Source organism: Arachis ipaensis, chromosome B6 (assembly GCF_059453495.1).
Source record: "Arachis ipaensis isolate K30076 ecotype BB chromosome B6, ASM5945349v1, whole genome shotgun sequence".
In the NCBI taxonomy this organism is placed as follows: domain Eukaryota; kingdom Viridiplantae; phylum Streptophyta; class Magnoliopsida; order Fabales; family Fabaceae; genus Arachis; species Arachis ipaensis.
The window spans coordinates 10,110,511-10,133,561 of record NC_142441.1 but is presented as its reverse complement, the minus strand read 5'-3'; the positions used below and the strand labels follow the sequence as shown (position 1 = coordinate 10,133,561).

The window sequence follows — 23,051 nt, the reverse complement described above, 5'->3', positions numbered from 1 at the left end:
ACAAAAGTGAGTGATCTCCCACCATTAAATGTGATCTCACACCATTAAAAACACTATTGATAGCCAATTGATGGTTACAAAACACCAAAATTGCTGTCCCCTAGCATTCCTCAAAAATGTATTATATAAACACACTAAAGTTTATTTATCGTATTGGTTACTATGAACCTTTCATTTCTATGCATATACAAATTAGACAAATTAAACCAAAGTTTTCTAAACTATAATTGGAAGTTTCTAACCAAGTAATTTGGATGATCATTGAAGGTACAAAACAGAGAAAGAATAGGACTCAAGAACTTGTGCAGAAAACAGAGTTTTCAACCTTAGCATGATGGAGTTTGAGTGGTAATTTTTAAATGAGAGTCTAGATTTTGAGTGGTCATTTTAAATTGGAGTCTAGATTGAGTGTTCAGTCTTACAGTAACATTGGAAAATTCTGTAACTGCAAAATACTAAAGTTGAGATAGCTAAATTGTTCCTTTCATAATTTTAGTTGTAGGTCATGGATTGAAGCCAGACATTTTTTAAAACTGTGTTTATTCAATTTGCAGTATATGTATCATTTTGGCATTTGCAAGTGACAAGATCACCCCAAAATTATCTATGCAAGTGTGTTTTCTAAAAACTGAACCGGTGATAGTAGAAATTCAAAAATTTAAGATTTAATTGCAATTGAATTGAATATAATAAAATAATATATTTGTATATAAATTATATAATTTTAAAAATAATTTTTTATATTTTATTAGTTTAAACCGATTAACTTTTAAAAAATAGAACTCGTTTAATCAGTTAATTAATTGTTTGACCAATTTCTTAATTTTTTTATCGATTTGCTGCTGAGCAGTTTTAAGCTTGAACCAAACTGATTTAGCGATTGATTCCCAATTCGATTATCAGAACATTCGTGTAAAATATTAATATTCATAGTTGTAATTTGTTGATGGAGCAATGTTACATATGGCCAATAAATGTATTTTTATATGAAATATCTAAAAATATATGGCGTTGATTAAATCTTAAATATTAAACTCTAAATACTAAATTCTAATAATATAAAATTACAATGTTGGCCCAAAAACTATATTTGTATACAGAGACATTGAAATAGAAATATAGTCATACAAAATTATGTTCGGTAGATGAAATATAAATATAGATATTGTGTCTTGAGACACTGAATTAATATATCTTATATCATTTTTGTCAGGAAAAACATAGAAACGTTAACAAAAAATACAATTTATTTTTCTATTTTTTATTATTTTTAATAATTTTTTATTATTATATTTTTTATTATTTTACTTTTCTTCTAAATTTTTATGCAAAAGAAAATAAAAGAAATTTTGACTTATATAATTTATTTTCTTTATATATAATTTATTAACAAATAAAATACAAAAACACAATTTTTTGTGTGTACTTTCTTTGTGTCCTATCTTATTCTTTATTCAACCAAATGCAGCTAAGAAGTGATGGTCCCTTAATTTCTCACTAAATAATGGCATATTGTTCAAGTGATCAATAATTTCGTATTATATTAGTTACATGTGGATTACAAGCCTGTTCACTTACTATGAAATCCATCACAGTAACAACTACAACCAGCAGAAATAATCATGCCTGTGGATAGTAGTGCACTAGTGCTGGTATAGAAGAGTCTAAGGCAGATAGAAAAGGATCCGAGGCAGTTATTTCAGTTGAGTCTGGTACACCAGCAATACCAGAATTATCTAGCTAGTGAGGGTTTACTTGGTCATCAAGCCATTACTTAATATCTTAGCCTATGAATAGATGTTACTAGTACAAATAGGTACAGTATGAACAATTGTAATCAAGTCAAGAAGTAATAATCAATTGAACCAAATCTCATCATTTTCTTTCTCTGCATTCTCTGTTTCCATCTCTCTCCAAACTCATAATGCCAAAGCAATATAACACTACAGCCAATTCATCATTTGTTAGGACTTATATTAATATATTAAAATATATTAATATATATAGTTCATTTGTCGTATTTTTATTTATTTATATTTTTCTCATATCAGTACGTGTTAAATTTATCTTCGTACTAAAATAAATATTTTTAATTTAAGTCAATATTTATATATATTAACAATGTACATAAAATACAGAAAGAATCTATAATAATTATATTTTATTTATTTAGATATTTAGATAATTCACTTTTATTCTTTTTCTGTATTCTCTTTACACCTTTATTTTGAATCAAAATAAATACTTTCATTTAATGTAATTTACCATCATTCAACATCATAATACGCATCTCCACCTAACAAGTTTTTATAAATAGAATTTTCTATTTTCTATTTTGTTGATAATTCACAACTGCACAAGCTATAATTGTGAAAGTCAAAATAGGAAAGGGTCATAACAAACATGATGGTATGAAGAGAAAAATTCTAAATTTGAGAGAAGTTAGTTTCCCTAGCTAGCAAGCTATTTTTGGCATATAGATAGATGCTATAAAAGGAGACCATATTGCTGCTAATTGAATCAAGGCAAACAAAAGCATCTATCTATTCTCCTTTGTCTTTAACTTTGTTGAATAAAGAGAAGAAGAAAAAAACTCTTCTTCCAAAGACAAAGGAGGATAAATACAATGGCATTCAATAAGAGCCTTTTCTTTATTGTGGCACTTTCCTCCGTCCTCCTTTCAACCCATGCTTTTAACTTCCCAGCAGGAGCCCCAGCTCCGTCACCGGTACCCTCCGTCAACCCCACCGGCGAGCTTACCAAAACCGCTGGCCTCTTCGGCGGCTTAGGCTCCAACCTCTTCAACCTCAAGCTGGAAGGTGATGCAGCAAAATTCAGGGCCCAAATCCAACACTTCTGCACTGGCACCGAGAACCCTGTCCTCTGTGCCAAGACCATTGCACCATTCGTCCATGGCTTCATGTTCGATCCATTCAAGGCCCTTGAAGCCGAGATGAAAATCACCCTCAACGTCACCTTGGAGGTTCATGCTAGCATCGTCGTCGAAGTTGACAGCCCTGCCACCCAAGATGCCGCCAAGGGTGCTCTCCATGTCTGCAAGAGCTGCTACAAGAACATGATTGAAACCATTCAGGAAGCTTTGGAACTCGTTCAGCGCTTTGATGTTGTTGATGCTTACTACAAGTTCAGCTCTGTGTTGTCTGATAGATCTGCCTGTGATGATGCTTTCGTTGAATCCAAGGGTGTCACCAACCCCATTTCCGAAAAATCTGCTCTTGTTTATCAACTCGGTGGAAACTGCTTGGCCATCATGGACGGCTGGATCAACAACCACAACAACTTCTTGTTCTAAGCACTCATGCTGTAATTCATTATTAATGGATGTATAAGAGAAGACGGAGGAGGAAGAGGAGGAGGTGCAAGAGGTGTAATCGCCATTCTTTCTGCTCAAAGAGCTCCTTTGTTCTTCTCATAGAATGTATCGTTTTATTTTATATTGGCAGGATAATATTTATTAGGTATTTATTATATTCTGTCCAAAGACAATTTTTGTAACCTTTTATACATTCATTGATTTGGCTCGTAAATCTGTTCTCTCTTTTTTTTTCTAATGAGAATTTTGTGCTTTTCTCTTATACTACTTGAATTCGAAATTCTTTAAAAAAATAAAAAATATAATTTTCAATATTCTAAATATCAAATATTAAATTTTGAATTTTAATAATATAAAAATAAAATATTGACTAAATATTAATTAATATTAATAAAAATATTAACCCTGACACACTTTTTTTTCCGGACATTACCCTGACACTTTTGAAAAGTTAATTCTTCCATTAAAAGTATGTGGATTAATTAATTTGTGAATTGTGGTAGGGGAAAAAAACAAGAGCGTGTAATGTTCTATGGTGTAAAGTATTCCAAAATTAGAGAGGTTTGTTAACAAAAAAAATTAAAAGAAAAGGGTTGGAATTTATTTTATTTAATATTTATTAATTATTATAATAATTAATTAATAAATATTAAATAAGAAAAATTTTAAACGTATTTTTTGTTTTTTTAATATTATCGTTCCAAAATAAATATCTTGAATAACTACGACAGAATTTTTTTGATACTTCAATTAATGATTCGTACAGAGGGTATAATGTTTTTCAATTAATCTCTACGTCTAAATCATTTAACCAACTAAGTCCAATTAAGCAGTTTTGACTTAATTCATCTCTACCTACAACTATTTCTAACAAATTTTTGACTCAATACACAAATATATATATATAACTGTCTTTTTCATGCGGATTTTATTTCCTTTTTTGAACTTTTTTAGCGTTTTTTGCATCTCTACGTTCTGTTCCATCTCTATGTTTTTTGCGTTTCTCTTCCTTTTCTATGTTCTCTTCGTTCTCTTCGTTCAAGTTCAATGCTCGTTTATCTGATTTGAATTAGATCAAAGACTTTGAAATCAAGCTATGAAATCAGGTTTGAACAGGTATTTCGTTGTCGAAGATAATGAATGATTCAAGTTCAGACCGTCAATTGAACCAGAGCGAAGTGGATTATTGTTTTGAATCAAATCAAGTGGCTGAGGTGTGGTTTGATTCTAGTTAATGTAGTTCGTTAGTAGTTTATGATTCTGTAGGTGAATAATATTATTTTTGTCTTTGGAAATTATTGTTTATGGTTGATGGTTTGAATTGAATGTAACGTAGGAGTTCTGAATCTGAATTATTATTGTCATAAATCTGTTCTGTTCTCGTTTCGATGTATTTCTATTATAAATTGGTGTATTTTGGAAATCTTTTGATATATTTTTAGGTTCAGACTATCAATTGAACCAGGACAAATTGTATTATTATTTTGAACCGAATCAAGTGGTGAGGTGTGATTTGAATATAGTTAATGTAGTTTGTTAGTTGTTTATGATTTTGTAGTTGAATAATTTTGTTTTTGTTTCTGAAAATTATTATTCATGGTTGATGGTTTGAATTTGAATGTAATGTACGAGTTCTGAATCTAATTTTATTATTTTGATGAATCTGTTTCGTTCAAAATTTCGGTGTATTTTAGATTCTAATATGGTTTATTTTGGAACGATTTCGGTGTATTTTTAGTTTCTATGTGATGTTGATGAGCAGCTTGTTTCAAAGGTTGCGATGACTTTTAACACTTTTGAAGAAGCTGAAAAATTCTACAAAGATTATTCTAAACTTGCAGGTTTTTCTACGAAAATTCGGAACACAAATAAGAAGGAAAATGAAATTAAGAACCAGTTGGTTACATGTACCAGAGAGGGGAAATGGAAATCGAACATATCTCCAACTGAGAAGACAAATTCCTCAGCTGGATTAAATTATCCTGCAAAAATTTATGTACATATATTGAAAGACGTTGGTGTTTGGATCATTTCGAGGGTTGTGTTGCATCATTCACATCCGTGCTATCCAAATCAAGTAGAGATGCTTAAACAACATAGGTAATTAAGCATGTTTGTACGACATACAATAGAGAATAACGAGAAAGTCGGAATCAGACCAAGCAAAACATATCAATCATTTGTCACAGCAGTAGGGGTCATCGTGAATTAAGTTTTATTAAAAAAGATGTGAGAAATTACATCACGAGAGAAGTGTGGAATGTTTTGGAACTAGAGGATGCAAAAGAATTTGAAAAATACTTATTAAGAATGAAAGAGAAGAATCAGAATGTATTTTTCGAGCTTGAACTTGAGGTTGATCAGTCAATTAAGATTGCTTTTTGGACCAACGCAAGAAGCAGGGTTCTCTGTGAGTATTTTATAAATGTTATTTCATTCGATAACACTTATAATACAAACAGGTAATATTTTGTTTTGGTTTATGTGTATTTTGAAACACTTTCGATGTATATAGATAGTTTTTCAGTGTATATATGATTTGTTTCTGTGTCGTTGTATTCAAGTATAATATGGTTTTTGGTTCTTTTGTTGGCCTGAATCACCACGGTCAGTCAACACTTCTGGGATGTACTTTGATGAAAACGAGGATATTCAATCATTCAAATTGTTATTTGAATGTTGACTTCATTGCATGCATGGGAGAAAATGCTCCGAAAGGCATTCTTATCAATCAATGTACATCGATGCAAAGGGTTATTGAAGCTTGTATGCCCACAATAATTCACCGGCGGTGTATTTGGCATATCATGAAGAAGATCCCAAGTAAATTTAAGGGCTACAAGTGACACGAAAAAATTGAACACCAAATAACTTATGTTGTTTGGAACTCTTTTACAAAAAAATCATTTGATAGGAATTAAAATGATCTTTTGATGAAGTATGGTGTTGGGGACAATAAGTGACTTTCAGGTAATGGTGTCTTTATTAGGATTAACTGATGTTGTTACTTTTAGTGTGTGGATATTTATGTGTTTTGCTTGTGCAGTAGAGATGTCAAATTGTATGTCTTCAGTATATTTTGGTTCTGATTTAGGTATTTTCTGATTTTTTCATAGCTTTTCGAAGATCGTTGTCATTTATGATTCAAGTTTATCTCGATCACCACTTCTGGGCCGGGATGAAAAGCACACAAAGGAGCGAGAGCATGCATGCTTTTTTAAAAAAGTTTATTACGTGCAACAGCTCACTTATCCAATTTGTCAATCAGCATGATAATTGCTTAGGAAGTAGAGAGCAGGGAGAGAAGTGAATGCTGCAGATTTTCATACCGTCATATCGTGTGAAACAAAATCCTCAATAGAAGCTCAATTTTAGCATGTGTATACTCACAAGAAGTTCACGGAAGTCCAAGCACAATTTATAGGAAAGGTGAATTATATCACAAGATCAACGCATTCTGCTCTAGGTTATACGGTATATGAAGTTGTAGAACAGGTTTCTAACTCAACAAGTTTGTGTTACATACGACGCGATATCATCTGAAGTTAAATGTCAGTGCTTATTATTCGAGTCAAGAGGGATATTGTGCCGTCACTCTCTGAGCCCATTAACCTTTGAACGAGTAAATAAAGTGTCACTAAGATATATTGGAACGATGGAGTAAGAACGTAAAGAGGAGGCACACACATATCAAGAGCAGCCACGACGAGCCTCTATTGGAGCCAAGAAGTAGGAGATTTAACAATTTGGTGTTTTGGTCACAAAATATTTGTGAATTTACATTAGAATATGAGGAGTTGACTATGATTTTGCACTGCGCATATGATAATGCTATGGTTGAAATGCAAGAATACAAAGCTAAAAGTAAAAAGAAAAATGTTCATTATCTCATGATGATGCTTCATTGGAAGATATTAACGAGCTTTAAAGCCCTCCATAGGTGAGAACAAGAGAATGTCCAAAAAATAGATTGGGATTGAACACGAAAAAATAAATTGCAAATGCTTTGAAAAAAAAAGAAAAAGAACGCTCTAAGTGAAATAAAAGTGATGTTCTTTAAACAGGAGAAATTGAGTTTGTGCATGTTAATAGTTTTGCTAATATATGGTTTACTTTTCGCAGTTGAACCTTTTTTATGGTGGTTTAGCGGTACAGTCAAATTCCAACCATTATCATGGACATTTATGAATTATCAGTTCAGAAATTCAAGAGAATAGGAGTGATTTTCGGTGTTCTTATGAATCCATTTCGTTGTCTTTGACACAATTTTGGCGTAATCTATGTAATATTTTTTTTATGGAAATGAGATTTAGTTTTTAAATTTTATTATTTTGTTCTATTTTACCATGTTGCTGGTTGTTTTGAAATTAGTTTCTTCAATTATTTGATGGAATTTGTTTGTTTTAAATATACAGTATATAGACAATTCAATACTTAAGCAGTGTAGAAAATCAACCTACAGAATTTGGTGTTTATTTGAATAGTTTTCAGTGTATTCAAAAAGCAATTTAGTGTATTATAGAATTTATTCTTCTTTTTCTATATTTTTTTTAACCTGGATTCATTCAGATTAACAACATTTCAATACAGTATAGACAGGTTCATAGAAGTTTTATTTTACAAAGAAAATTTATGAAAAACTTGAATTGAATATTTACAAAGATACAAAGTATGTGTTTGTCTGAACTATACATTGCACAGACAATTAAGTACACAATCAGTATAGAAATTCTTAACAATTTACAATATTCAAACTATTTACTATCAATATCTCCTGATTTTAATTGTACAGTAAGGAGTTAATAATGCAGCAGATGGCTTGGATAGTCTGATGGCTTTAGATTCTTGAATGGCTTTATCTTTGATTTGATTCATTTCGTCAAATAGAATGAATGAAGCATATGTGACTCTGAAATGATCAACTTGTTCCTACAGTTTAAAGAAATTTCTTTATTAAACTTCGTTAATTTAGTAATAGAGAGTTTTCTATTTTTAAAAATAGTTACCTGTTTCCAATTCTTCCATGAATATTTTCTCTTTTTGATATTTTTTGGATCAATTATCTCCAGTCATTTCATCACATGTATTGTACAATCATATCTAAAAACAAAAGTGATATAACATATTAAAATAGGACAATAACAAAAAACACAGTAAGATTTGTTAAATAGAAAGATTTGATACTTTGTTCACTGTCCACTGATGTTGACGTATAGTGCTTCAACACCTTCATCCTTTTCTATCAAAAGTTTTTCTCACCAGAGTTTGTTCAGTGTGGGTCATTACCATAGTGTGTAGGCTGTTTATGATGGTTGAGAATCTCTCAAACATCTCATCAACGCTTTCTCCTTCATTCATGGTAAATATTTCATACTCTTTTCGCAGCATATCAATCCTTGTTTCTTTGACTTGTTTGGTGCTTTCATGTGTGACTTGGAGTTTCTCCCAGATTTCTTTTGTCATTTTGTATCTAGACACCTTTTGGTACTTCTCGAAGCTTATAGCACAGTGCATCAAGTTAATAGCTTTTGCATTCAGCTCCACTTTCTTTTTATCATCATCATTCCATTCGGCTTTTTCCTTTGGAGTCACCACTCCATCAGCACTTGTCTTTATAGGGATTTTAGGACCATTCACCACTATCTTCCATATGTTGTAATCAATTGATTGAATGAAGATCTACATCCTTTCTTTCCAATAAGCATAGTTCTTCCCATTGAAGAAAGGAGGCTTGTTGTTTGACTGACCCTCTGTTAGAGTGTAGGCCACAGTAGTTGCACACATGTTGTTTGCCATTGGACCTTTCCTCCAAGTTGTGAAGCTTGATTTTTGAGACCTAACTCTTGATACAAATTGAAGGTTCTTGATGGCCTAGAGAAGAGGGGTTGAATCTATGGCATTCTTTAAAACTTTTAGTAATGCCTCAAACCAAAACTGTTGACTTAGTTCCTGTTTGGTCTGTGTATATGATTATGCAGGAGATAATTTTATTTTGTCTCATGAATTGCAGAAAACAGAATTAGAGCAGAGAGAAAGAAGATAACACAGCCATGTATCCTGGTTCAGTTGTTGCCTAGTGCAATACAACTTATATCCAGTCTCCACCACAACGTTGGTGAAATTTTCACTATCATTCCAAGTATTACATACACCAATTTCCTAGGACTCAACGTAATCCTATATGGGACACTCAAGTTTTAACATAAACTTAACTTGGCTATGCAACTACCAAGACTCAACACACTAAGTGCTTACCAAACTTAGCAAGAGATACCTCTCAGGTACATGACACAAAACAGAAAAACAACCAAAAGAAATCTGAAATCATTCTTGGCTTTTCTCTCCAAGTATTTTTCTCAGCCTTTTCACTCAATGACTTTTTCTTAATGCCTCTCTTTCTTGCCTTTTACCTCTGAATGAATACAAAAAAGATATACATTAAAACAGAAATACAAACAGTAAAATATGAAAGAGATGATGATTCACAGCCTTGACTCTATGCGCTGAAGCCAACTTTTGAACTTAAAACATTGTTCTTCATCTTGGCAAAGTGCTCCCTTTAGTGTAGGTGCAATGCTTCCAAGACTTCAAACTCTGTTTGTGAGGTTTTCACTCTTCTCTCAATTCGGGTTCTCTCTCCTTCTCCAGAATGAGAATCGTTTTTTCCTTTTTGTATGTTTCCTAAACCACAGCTAGGGTTTCTTCAAAGTTAACTTCTTGGTCCTTGAACCAGCTAAAATAATTTCTTTTCTTTCTTCAATCAACCCCAAAAATTAGGGATTTTGAATCAGGACTTAGTACCGTAGCAGACACAGCAGTAGCACCGTACCATTCAACTTTTTCAACAAGCTTAGCAAAATCCAAACCTTTAGATTTGTGCTTTTGCTCCAAGAAACACTTTCAACCATTGATTCACAGCAGAGATATTTAGCCACCACTTTCTTCATTTTTTTCAAAATAGTGGTGCAGAGAGTAGGAAAAAATGTGAAGCAATTAACTTGCATGCAAATGGAACAAATTACCTTTAATCTCTGAACTTGCTTAGCATACTTTTGATTAACTTGATTGGGCATTGACTTTCTTAATTAACTTTCTCTTTCTTTCTCTTTGTGTTAGAACGAAAAGTTGAATCTCCCTTTCTTCTCTGATGTATTACCCCAAGTGAACTTAACAAGGCTTATGGTTGCTTCTCTTTTGTTTGATTGGCATTGGGCTTGGTTTGCTTCCATTTCAATTATCACCCTTGGAAGCTTTCAGTCTTATTTGTTTAGGCGGCAACAATAATTATTTGGGCCTTTACACTTGAACCACTTCATCAAAAACTCACTTGGGTTATTAACTCAAATCAACATGTTTGTCATCATCAATACGTCATTTATTTTTCTAACTCAACACTCTATATTTAACACCAAATTATACCGAAATGAATAAATGATAACGTCACACAAAGAACTACCAGTACACCTTATTTCAAACAGACATAAATAAGAGAATTTATAGAGAAAATAGAAATTTGTATAAGATAAATAACTTACAACAAATTTATTAAGTTCTATTCTGTCTTTCGAAGGAGTTTTTTTATTTAATGGGTTAGGGACATGAAATTTCTTCTTTTCAACATCCGCCATCCATATCTAGCAATGATACGCATAGTAAACTGGGGTAAATATCTGAAGTTTGGCCAAAGAGAACAATTTTTTAGTTTAATTGGCACCTAATGAAAGAATTATTTAAGAAGCTTTATAAATGAAAGCTTACAAATGGATAGCGTGGCTTTGCTAAAGCAACAAAAATATTTCAATAACACAGAAATAATTTGATAATACACCGAAATTTGATTTACAGAATATATTACAAAATGAATTTTTACTAGATACATTCAAACCAAGGGCAACTGCTATATTTTCTTGGGTGATGTTGATTGTATCATACCGTATGTACAGTGTGTTATTGTACATATCAAATGAATATGTCAATTCTTTCAAGAACTTATGTAGCACATTCATGGCAGGAATATGCATCATATCACCGAACCCCAGTTCTTGAACAATGGATTTCTTGTCATCGCTCATATTGTGGAATTTATCATGAATGGATCTTGTAGAGCATCTCAAATAATAATTTTTCTGTAAATAAATGAGAATCATGTAAATAAATTATATTTATACAAAAAATATTGAGTTGTTCAAACATATATATATATATATATATATATATGCATGCTTACATTATATTTTGGTGCTTGCTTTTTTGTTATTTTTCTGTAAGGAATAAGAAAAGGTTAATAGATAACAAAAACACCAGGTGCACCTCAATTCACATGAAATACACTGAAAAATAAACCAAATACACCCCTATTATTTCTTGATTACATTACACAATGCGAGTTTAAAAAACATGTAATTCAATCAAACATGTATAATGACAAGCACTATAACAAAATTCTATGGGTTAGTTACAAAAAAAAAGAGGACAAAAATACCAAGTGCATCTCAATTCATATGAAATACACCAAAGGCAAATCAAATATACCGCTATTATCTTTTTATTACATCATACAATGTGAGGTCAAAAAGACATGCAACTCAATCAAACATGAATAAAATGATACTAGAAGCACTACAACTAAATTATATGGATTGTTACAATAAATCGATGAAGAAAATTCCTAAAAAAATGGAGAAAAACATATGCAAGTCACTTAAATATGTACAAAATAACATCAGAAGCACAAGAATAATATTATGTTATTTAGTTACAGTATAAAGAAGACAACAACACCAAAAATACCTCAATTCACATGAAATACACCGAAAGTTGTTACTGATTACTACAAAGTACAAACAAATTCAGTTCGAAACATACAAATACTTAAACATGCACAAAAACACTTTCAAATCCCTCAAAACACATGCAAATATAGCTCATACGATAAATACTACGTAATATTTTTACACTAACCTAACACAGTTATCACCAAATGAAGCGTATAATGAAAACAGTAATACGTACTTCAACGCAATAACACAAAATGAATCTACTAAATAAATAGAAATATGACTATGTAGTATTTCGCAATCGAAATGAGAAAAAAAAAGTGAGAAAACTAGACGATTAGTGAACAATAACTTCAATAACCTTTTGTGTTCTCTTTCTGTATTTCTTGGTAAAGATTTTGAATTTAGCTTTAAAATTTCTTTGATTTTTCGCGACGATTTTGAGCTTGGTTTGAATTGTGAACGTTGCGATTTTGATCAAGGGAGAAGAACTGTTTTCATAATGACATTCGCACTATTCAATAATTGGGGGAGTGCGTGTTTATACATACTCTAATCTGAGGTTGATTTTTATTGTACTTGAACCAACTTGATTTAACTTAATTACCAAAAAAATTTGTATACGTAATAGGACCGAAATTTCTTAAGTGAGCATATGGGTTAAGTACGAAATTAAAGAGTCAACCACTCCTAGATAGATCAATAATTTTTAGATTTAATTATTAAAGTTTTTTTCCGATACTCATTAATAAACTCATTATAAGATAAGTCAACCAAAAAAAAAACTCATTATAAGATAGAGTATATATTTTGTCCGGGATAGAAGTTACATTTTGCTTTATTCAGTTTTGTTAGGAACTAATATTTTTAACCAAGAATTTACCAATAAATTAAAGTAATAACTAAATAAAAATTAGACAAAGGAAAAAAATTAAAAAAAGAAATGTTGGTTAAAAAATGTTAGTTTCTAATTTTTTTTTCCTATTAGCATAAAGTAATAAGTTTCAGAATTAACATATCCCACTTGAGTTATAAAATCATGTTAAAAAAAGTCATAAAATATTTCTCAATTTTAACCATCTGTGTGATCAACTAGATAATTTAAAGATGGTTAATTAAGATTCTTACATAATAGTAGCAAAATTCACTTGTTAGTATATTATTTATTTCATTCTTCCGGACCGCATGATATATGGCACATTAATGATTAATTTGATGTTGAACAATTACAATTATAGTTAATTGACGGTGTTATATAAGAGTTACAGGACTCTCTTATTATAATTTGAAGGCCACTGCTATGGTCAAGAAGACAACCGTGGCATGCATAAAAGATTGAGTTGTGGCATTGAGGCTTTAGAATTGACAGTGCACAAACTTAGAGTGCCAGAAAGATTAGAAGGTTGAACCTAAGTTTTTTTATAATCAAGTTTAATTAAAATTTTTTTATTTGTGTTTTTTTAGTATATATCTAAATAGATTTTTAAAAAATTTTGCATCAAGCATTTTTGTTCTAAAAAAATTGTATTATATTAAAATTTTTAAATTTTATAAAGTAAGACATATAAATTTTCGCTTTAATTAAATATGTTATTTTTATTTAGACAAATAAATCTTTAAAAATGTGACGCAAAAATTTATATGTCTTATTTTTATAAAATTCAGAGATCTCAACGTAATAAAATATTTTTAAAAACAAAATGTTCGATAAAATTTTTTTTAGGGACTTATTTAAATATATTTAACTATTTATTATTGTGTCAATAATCTATTAAACTAACTTAGTTACCAATATAATTTAATGGGTTAAATACTTTTTTCGTTCCTAACATTTTGTGTCAAAATCAAAATCATCGCTGATATTTTTTTCTTATTAAAATAATTACCAATGTTATTAAACATTTTAAAATCATCCTTTTAAACATAATAATTTTTGAAATGATACAAATACCCTTTTCTTATTATCACTACTTGGTAGGGAGTGGATCCTCTCCAGTGAAGAAAAAACTGGATGGTGTCAATTGTAATCTTTTACCCTTCATTACTCTCTCTCTCATATTTAATTTTGGCCCCACTTATAAAGTTAACGGTGAGAAATCACACTGCATTTCCTCAAGTGTTGAAAAAACTGGAGAGGATCCATTTCCCTACTTGGTACTCACCCCACCCACCCATTAGTCCATTACCCCCATCCCTTTCCAGTTCCACCTAAAACAGAAAAACCAAGACGAAGAAAAGGAACAAAAGAGGGAGAAGAAAGAAAAGGAAAAGAAGAGAGAGGTGACGGCGGAGAAAGGGGCGGAGACCTTCCGACGTCGGCGCTGGCTTCTCTCTTCCTTTCCGGTCTTGCCGACTGCACCTTCCGATGTTGGTGCTAGCTTCTCGGCGCTACCGTACGATGTGATGGCGAAGATAGTGGCGTCGTTCGATGACCCAACCCTAAAGGTGGCGTCGGTGGTGTGCCGGTCGTGGTGGGAGGCGGTGATGTTGCTTCGATGGGGAAGAAGTTCAAGCACGGAAGCCCACGGGTGAAGCAAAATGTAGAAAAGGCACTGGAGTCGTTCGAGAAGGCGGCGACACGTGGGTTTGCACTCGCCAGGCTCATGTATTGGGGAGAGGGGAGAAGCAGAGAGCCCTCAATTTGTTCCTGAAATCTGCAAATCTCAGGAACCATGCGGCACAGTGAAATTAGGGATTTCATATTTGCAAGGTATTTTTTTTTTAAACTAATTTCAAGGTTGAGTTTCTAATTGTGGATATTGGATAAAGCGTATTTGTGCTGTTCATAGTGTGTTGACTTTAGCTCAAACTAGATTAGTTCATATTCAATGGCTTAGAATACACCAAAAAGAACACGAGAATAAATGCGGGAAAGGTTGGAAATTGTATTGATTCTAAACTTGGGTACATTATTATTACCATTTTAGGTTTTTGTTGTGGAACAAACCAATGAACAAAAAAAATTCATCTCACAGGTACCTTTGTTTGCTTGACCAAAAGATATCTGTAGGGCTGGAAGTGAACTGAACTGAGTTGAGCTAGACCAAGCTCAAACTCGGCTCACAAAAATTGAGCTTGACTCACGACTCGACTCATTAACAATCGAGCTTATTTCTTAAGCTCAAGCTCGGCTCATCAAAAATTCACGAGCTGACTTGAGCTCACAAGTTGGCTCAAATAAGAGAAACATAAATACATAATCTATAATTCTATATCAATAAATTATAACTTATATATTTTAAAAAATATTTGAAAAGATCAATTTTATATATTGTTTATCTATCAATAAATTATAAATTTTTTATTTATGTCCTATATTAAAATTATATGTAAAAAAATATAAATATTAAATAATTAAGATTGTTATAATATATATATATATATATATATATATATATATATATATATAATCGAGCCAGCTCACGAGCTAATGAGCTGAGCTTATCCAAGTTCAAGCTCGACTCATTTAATTTATAAGCTCAATTTCAGGCTCAAGCTTGGCTCACCAGCTCACGAGCTTAGCTTACCGAGCTGTTAACGAGTCGAGCTCGAGCTGGCTCATGAACTGGCTTGACTCACTTCCAGCCCTAAGTATCTGGTTCAACTGTTCAAGTTCTGGTCGGATATGCAGCTATGTTAAAATTGAAGGTGAGACTGGTGCCAATGGAGGAAGAGTTGAGGTTGGCGATGGAGAGGGAGAAGAAGGTGGAGAAGGAGGCAGAGGGGTCGAGGTGATGAGATAGTGGAAAGGGAGAGAAGAGAAAGATCGAAAGAGAGTGAAGAGATACGAGAAGATGGGGGTGAGTTTGTTTTGTTTTTTAAAAGGATAAAATTGTTTGAAAAATATTGTTTATGGACAAAAGGATAATATTGTTTATAGACAAAAGGATAATTTTATAACATTTTGTAACATTGAAGATGATTTTAATTAAAAAAAAAAGTCGAAGATGATTTTGATTTTGATTCAAGTACTCTAATTTAATCATATAGGATCATAGTAATTGAATTTGTAATGGACCAAGTTGGCTGACACAATTATCTTAGAGCCTCTGAATCCAGACGAGGGATGAAGAATATGTGGCCCGATTGAGATAAAACATGTTTGAAGGCCCATAAATCTAGAGCCACATGAAGAGCCCAAGGTGTGACGGTGACGGCAACGGCGATCAGGAGCAAGGGAGGATGAAGCTTAGGAATCAGACAAGGACATGGCTCTTGAGACTCCAGCAAGAGCACATAAAACTAACTGAAGAAGGCCCCACCGTCTAAGGGAAGAGGGCTCATCTTAACTAATTATTCAGTGATTGTGAGTCCCACAATTGCAGGCGGCCCAACCCCAGTGTAACAACTCACTACTGTACGTGAAAAACGTGTTCAGGCTTATACACCAAAACATGCGCCTAATTGAAAATGGTCAACATCCTAACAAAACATATATTTGATTAAATATCCTTTTAGTTCTTGACGATTTACTCGAAAAATAAAGTAAATTTTCACAATTCAAAAAATAATTGATTTAATCGATTTTTAACCATTTAAATAAATGATTTATTTAAGAATAATAATATATATTTAAGTTTTTTATGAACTAAATTTAACTAACTTAAATAATAAGATTTAGAATAATATTAGTGATAATTAATTTTTGTTATATTAAATAAATTTAAGTAAATTTGATTAACAAAAAAAATTAAATGTGTATTATTATTCTTTATTTAATGTGTTAAAAACCATTTAAACTGATTATTTGAATGATTAAAAATAAAATTTTTGAATAGTGAATGACTACTTTATCCTTTGGATAAATAGTCAGAGACAAAAAAAAAATTACTCTATATATTTTTAAAATTATAATTTTAATACACTATTTAAAAATAATTTTACACATTCTAATTATATAACGTCAATTTAAATATATTAATTTGCATAAATAGTTATCTAAAAATGCTAAATTTTGTAAAATATTTTGCTCTTCACATCAAAATTTAATAGTTGAGAGTTGAGAGTCGTTGGATGACAATTTAGTCAAATCTGTTAAGTCATTTAATGACTCTCAACTATCAAGTATTAACTTTACATAAAGTTAATGGTACGTTTTTACCAATACTTAAATGTACAAACAATTATGTATTGACGTTAACCAAAAATAAAGACATTTTATATTTGGCCAAATCATTCAAAAAAAAAAAACGAATAACATTAAACAATTATATAAAACATTTTATATTATCAATAATATATCAAAATTAAACTCTTAAAACTAAAATAATTTAGGAAAAAAAAAATTTTCTTTAATTTTTTTATATATTATAGATATTTTTTGGTGACCTTCATATTTTTTTGGTGACATATATTATAGATATTTTTTTTTGGTGACTATATTATATAGATATTTAAAAAAGAAAGGAAACATTAGTAAATAAATAATAATAAATAATTTATGAAAGTTTAAACGCTTAATATGTAGTATGTTAATTGACGCATGCACTTTTACGAGGTTTTTTGTGTCTTCCTAATATGGTCGTTTCTGAAGAATCAGGTCAGCTGCAGATGAACCTCCAAATTTTTTGTTGTCTCTTTCTTCTTCTTCGCCTCTTTTCCTTCCCCAAAACCCGCGCCCTACACAGAAAAGGCGCGAGCTTTGGTACTCCCACTTCTGCTGTCCCACCCAATAATTCCCTCCGATCCAATTTCCAACAGAACAACAAGAACCCGTTACTCTCCCCAATTCCTTCTGCTTCGATCAAACCCTATCGCTATGCCCTCCAATCTCAGTTCGCTGCAATAGCCCAGACGCAAAATTCTCTTGCTGCATCACTCAGTGAGCTCTCACATTCACCGTGCTTATTCTCAATTTCACTGTATCCTTTTTGTTTTCGCGTGTTTGATGTTGCTTTCTGTTCGTTTAGGTTTCATTTATTGTTTCCGTTTCCAAAAGAAGGAACTTCTTTCCCCCAAATTTCGTATAGGTTGGTTTTCAGTGTGATGCAACTGCAAACAAAATCCGCAAATGCTGTTTCAAGTGTTGTAGCAAATTCGTGATCATGTGAAAATATAGGATCTTAATTGAATTCTAAATGAATTGCACTGTTTTCATGTTCAAGTAAATTTTTTACTTAATGGAAAAGCTGTTTGGTTGCATTGGAATTTGCATGGTTCGTTTTTATGATTGATCAATGTGTTATTGATATTTTGATATAATTCTGTTGCAGCTGGGGTCATTGTTGTTTATGAGGGTTTCCCCTCAGCAGTAGTTGAAGGGGCACTGGAAAACTGTGGCCATAGGATAATAACAAATTAACAAGTATTTGATGGAGGATTTAGGTGGTACCCGATTTGATAGCCTCAACAATGCTGTAAGGAGGAGGAGGAGTCAAACTTCACGCAGGCCTCGACCTGATTCACAGCCTGTGTCGGAAGAGCAAGAGCTGTCTCCCTTGTCAGCAACCCCCCCTTCAGAGGATGCTGGCAAGGCCTCCAGTGACGAGATTGCTGGTTATGATACTAATTCCAAGAGAAAAGAATTCAGTCTTAATCATTGTGTTTCTCAGGCCTCCTCTGCTACTGGAGCTGAGGATAATAAATCCCTAAGGAAGAGTAATAAGGATGAAGGATTCCATGTGTTATATAATAATGAACCTGGAAGGAGTGGTTCGAATAATAAACGCTGTAGCGAAGGTGTTCTTGCTCCAGCTAATTGGAAAGGGTCTAATAAATCAAAGGAGAGCTTTGAGTCAGAATCAAGAAATGCAGATATGTATGGTGAAAGGAATCCTGAGAGTATGAGTGTGGGGCAGCTTGGTGTCACCCAAGATGGATTGGGGAATAAGAACAAGGTTAAGAAGGTTAAACTCAGGGTTGGTGGTGTGACACGTACCATTCAATCTAACTCGTCGTCTAATGGTGCTTCAGGAATTGGAACAACTATGAAAAGTACACGCTCTTCAGATGCCTCAAGATCACGCCAAAAGCAACAGGTATTCCTCATTTGGTTGTAACGTAGCTTATGTCGGTTTTTGATAGTATAGTATCTTACTCCTCAATGGTTTTATGTAGAACTTGTTGGAGATATCATTTCATTCAAGTGCTTCCACCTAAAGATTTAGTGCTTTTACAGCTGATTAATCCTTGTGTATATTCCTATTAAATTTCACAGAAGATAAAGTGGGCCACACATTATCCCTACTTTAAGCCTAAATGGCTCCTCGTGTTGGAGATTTATGACCATTTAAGTTCTTTCATGGAAAAGCTTAATTGGTCCTGGATACCTTTTAATGGTATTGCATATTTGACATTTGCAGAATTAGTCAATCCAGTTAGAAACTTCTATAGAATTTCATTTCATAGTATTATTAAGGCATATCTTGTCTACCCTGTCTGCAAGGACTGTACCAAATATTTAGGTGTTACTTTTATGGAAGAGTATTCCAGGTCTTGATTGCTTAGCTATAAAATAATAACTTTTCTTTTCTTTTTTAACCTATAAAATCCTATTTGGTTGATCTCATCAAATTGTATTATCCCAGAATAATTCTGACGATAATCATTCTCCTTCTGAAAAGAGGGGCGGCTTACAAGGCCTTCGGTGGAAGGGATCCTCAAGGGGTTGTTTTAGTCTTGGGAAGGAGGAGTCACTGATGGGGAGGACATCTGGAAAAAACACATCTGGTCAGAAAAGAGACAAATCTGAACCAGTTCGTAAGAGCAAGCGAGTACCAAAAAGGCGAGTACTGGATGGAGAATTTGGTGATGACGATGATGAGGATGATGAGATTCGGTATTTGGAGAAGCTGAAAACATCGAAAGTTTCTGCAGTGTATAGAGATGAAGAAGAATTGAGTAAGAAGCATCGAAAACTCTCTAGTGTATCCAATTTGGAAAATGCTGCATCATCAAGATCAGGCAGAGATGGCAAGAAAAGGTCTAGATTCGAGGACACTGACTATGAGGCTGAAGAGGAGTCAGGTTCTGATGGCGAGCTTGAGGACAAGAAAAAGAAAAAACAGAGGAAAGAATCAGTTGATGTATTGATGGATGGTAAGAAGGAAATGACTCTCACTACACGTCAACGGGCCCTTCAATCAAGCAAAGATGCCTCAGCATCTGGTGCAAGTTTAATTGAGTTTCCCAATGGATTACCACCTGCCCCACCTAGAAGTGAGCACTTATCTATACTTTATCTCCTTCTGTCAAGTGTCAATTTCATACTAGAGACATCAACCATGTAGCTTAATTTACAATTGGATGTTCTAACTGCAGAGCAAAAGGAGAAGCTTACAGAGGTGGAGCAGCAACTGAAGAAAGCCGAGGCTGCTCAAAGGCGTAAAATGCAGGTTGAGAAGGCTGCCAGAGAATCTGAGGTTTGTTTTTTCTCTCCAGATGTATTTTTGTTGTGCATCGTACTTCATTTCACATGGAAAGTCAACCAGTCAAGTCCATTTGAAACGATTTTGTAGGCTGAAGCTATCAGAAAAATACTTGGTCAAGATTCCAGCAGGAAGAAGCGAGAAGAGAAAATAAAGAAGCGTCAACAAGAACTGGCAGAGGTTTTGCAGCACTAGATTAATTTCCTACACTCTATTTCAATTTCTAGTTTGGTTCAGCCTTCAGTGTTAAATTATTCTTTGCAGGAGAAAGCAGCCAATGCAAGAATGCTTGCATCAAACACCGTGAGATATGTGATGGGTCCCTCTGGGACAGTTGTGACCTTTCCCGAGGAAATGGGGCTCCCTAGCATATTGAACTCCAAACCCATCAGGTGGGCTCTCCTAAAGTGCTAATTTGTTATCCGGGACCTGTTTCACTGTCTTCCTGATAACTTGTTTCTACATGTTTGCCAAATATATACATTGGTCAGGAGTTAAATCTCATTGTTTGTTTGGCAAACACATAAAATTGTCTTTCTCTTCTAATGAAACCATTTCATAAATGTTTCAGTTATCCTCCACCGCGTGAGAAGTGTGCTGGTCCATCTTGTAGCAATCCATATAAGTATCGGGATTCAAAATCAAAGCTTCCTCTTTGCAGTCTCCAATGCTACAAGGCAGTCCAGGAGAATATGGCAGCCGCAACTAGAGCATGAAGTTGTTGATGATCCTCTGTCACTGCCTTGTGCCAGTCGCGCGACACCATCAATGTTTTCATCTTTGGTATAGGCTCTAGATTAGATCAAATATTTGTTGAGCTTTTGGTGGAGAGCCCAACTGGGAATTGTTAATTTTCCCTGTTGCACATAATTTTAAATTGGTACATAAGAGGATTTGTGGTATTCATATCCAGTTAATTGGAAATGTATACAACATGTCCAGTTCTGTTTTTTTATTCTGGATTTTGGAGTAGCAATGGTAGATATATAAGCCAGTCAGTTTGGCAATAATTTTACTAGCTAAAAGGAAAATTGTAGAGGTTGCTATGATATTTGATTTCATGATTACTATCTTTTCATATAGTTGGCAATGCAGTGTAGCGTTATCACTTATCGCCTTTAGGTTATCGCAGTTTCATATTTGAGACTTGCAAGCTCGTATTTTGGATTGCTCATTTGCAATTTTAGAAACTAAATTATCAAATTTTTTTTTAATTTCAAAAATTAGTGTGAAGACAAACTTATAATGGAACTGTTCATACCCTGGCCCAATAAATAGGGCCCAAGATCTAAGCAAAGAAGCCCAACCCAAAGGGTTGGCCCTCCTCCAGTACCAGCCTTCGTCCCAGAAGTCGGTACTAAACACGACCTGCTCCAAAGAAGTCGGATACGAGGGTTAGCTGGCAGATAACACTCATTCGAATGAGTAACTGCCCCTAGAAACTCTCTAACCACTTCATAGAGCCATATCTTAACCTCCCCAAGATATGGGAACGGTTATCCGCCTAAAAAGGCGGCACTACTTCAGCGGTGGTTATTGGTTCACCACTATAAATACCCTGACTTCCCTCAGGTATCACTAAGTCCAATACATTCTAAACTTGCTCACACTCTTGCTAACTTAGGCATCGGAGTGTCCTTGCAGGTACCACCCCCCATTCTTTCACACGTACAAGTCGGACGGAGGAACACCGAGTTTCAGGTTCACTCGATAGTCACCTCCCTCACACATTTGGGCCAACCAACGCCATCCGGCCCACTAATCTCTGGTTACCCACCGTAACATTGGCGCCGTTGCCGGGGACCCGTGAGATCAACCAGTGATGGCGGAAAGATCCCCTGAAGAGGGTCATGTGGAGACAGATTCCGAACAAGAGAATTTGAACACTGAGGCAGATCAGACCCTCCATCAGGAAGTCAATGACCAACATAGGGAAGGCACCTCCGGAATCAAAAATCCGAAGGTGAACTCCTCGGAGGGGCGCGAGTCAGAAAAAGAAGGACCCTCCCACGCTAGTGAACTTATGGGATTAATCCATAGCCGCCTCGAACAGCTAGAACAGGAGCGGGAACGACAAAGGGAAGCTGAAAGGAACCTAAAAGAGGAGATGGAGCGACGAAAAGAGTTAGAAAGAAAACTCTTAAAGTTAGAATCCTCCCTCAAAGGTCGGAATTCCCACGACGATAGAGAAGATTCTCCCTTAGGAGAGAAAGATCCGTTTAGCGAGGACATAATGAGGGCAAAAGTTCCGAGAAACTTTAGAAGCCCCGATATGGACCTCTACGATGGAACCACCGATCCAAAGCATCATCTGAGCAACTTTAAAAGTCGGATGTATCTGACCGACGCTTCTGACGCTACGCGATGCAAAGCTTTCCCGACAACCTTGTCAAAAGCAGCGATGAAGTGGTTCGACAGTCTCCCTCCGAGGTCAATTACCAGCTTTGAAGACCTCTCAAGAAAATTCTTGATGAGGTTCTCCATCCAGAAGGACAAAGTAAAACATGCACCAAGTCTCCTGGGAATAAAACAGGAGGCCGGGGAGTCCTTACGGGCCTACATGGAAAGGTTCAA

General features: G+C 33.8%; 2 protein-coding genes across 4 annotated transcripts; both read left to right on the top strand.

Moving 5' to 3' along the window:
- The first annotated feature begins 2,534 nt into the window (after window positions 1-2,534).
- Window positions 2,535-3,596, top strand: LOC110263688 (uncharacterized). The gene has a single exon (XM_021105418.2). It carries the CDS (start codon window positions 2,627-2,629, stop codon window positions 3,311-3,313), a length of 687 nt encoding a protein of 228 aa, XP_020961077.1. The 5' UTR covers window positions 2,535-2,626; the 3' UTR covers window positions 3,314-3,596.
- Window positions 3,597-17,591: 13,995 nt separating this feature from the next.
- Window positions 17,592-21,549, top strand: LOC107646606 (uncharacterized). Of its 3 annotated transcripts, none has more exons than XM_088491673.1 (7): window positions 17,592-17,932; window positions 18,324-19,088; window positions 19,674-20,268; window positions 20,371-20,471; window positions 20,568-20,657; window positions 20,742-20,869; window positions 21,049-21,549. In XM_088491673.1, exons 2-7 carry the CDS (start codon window positions 18,423-18,425, stop codon window positions 21,191-21,193), a joined length of 1,725 nt encoding a protein of 574 aa, XP_088347799.1. In that variant the 5' UTR covers window positions 17,592-17,932; window positions 18,324-18,422; the 3' UTR covers window positions 21,194-21,549. The 3 variants fall into 3 exon arrangements, with proteins under 3 accessions (XP_088347799.1, XP_020959563.2, XP_088347798.1); XM_021103904.2 differs by having other exon boundaries at window positions 17,596-17,932; window positions 19,638-20,268; XM_088491672.1 differs by having other exon boundaries at window positions 17,887-17,951; window positions 19,638-20,268.
- The last annotated feature ends 1,502 nt before the right edge of the window (window positions 21,550-23,051 follow it).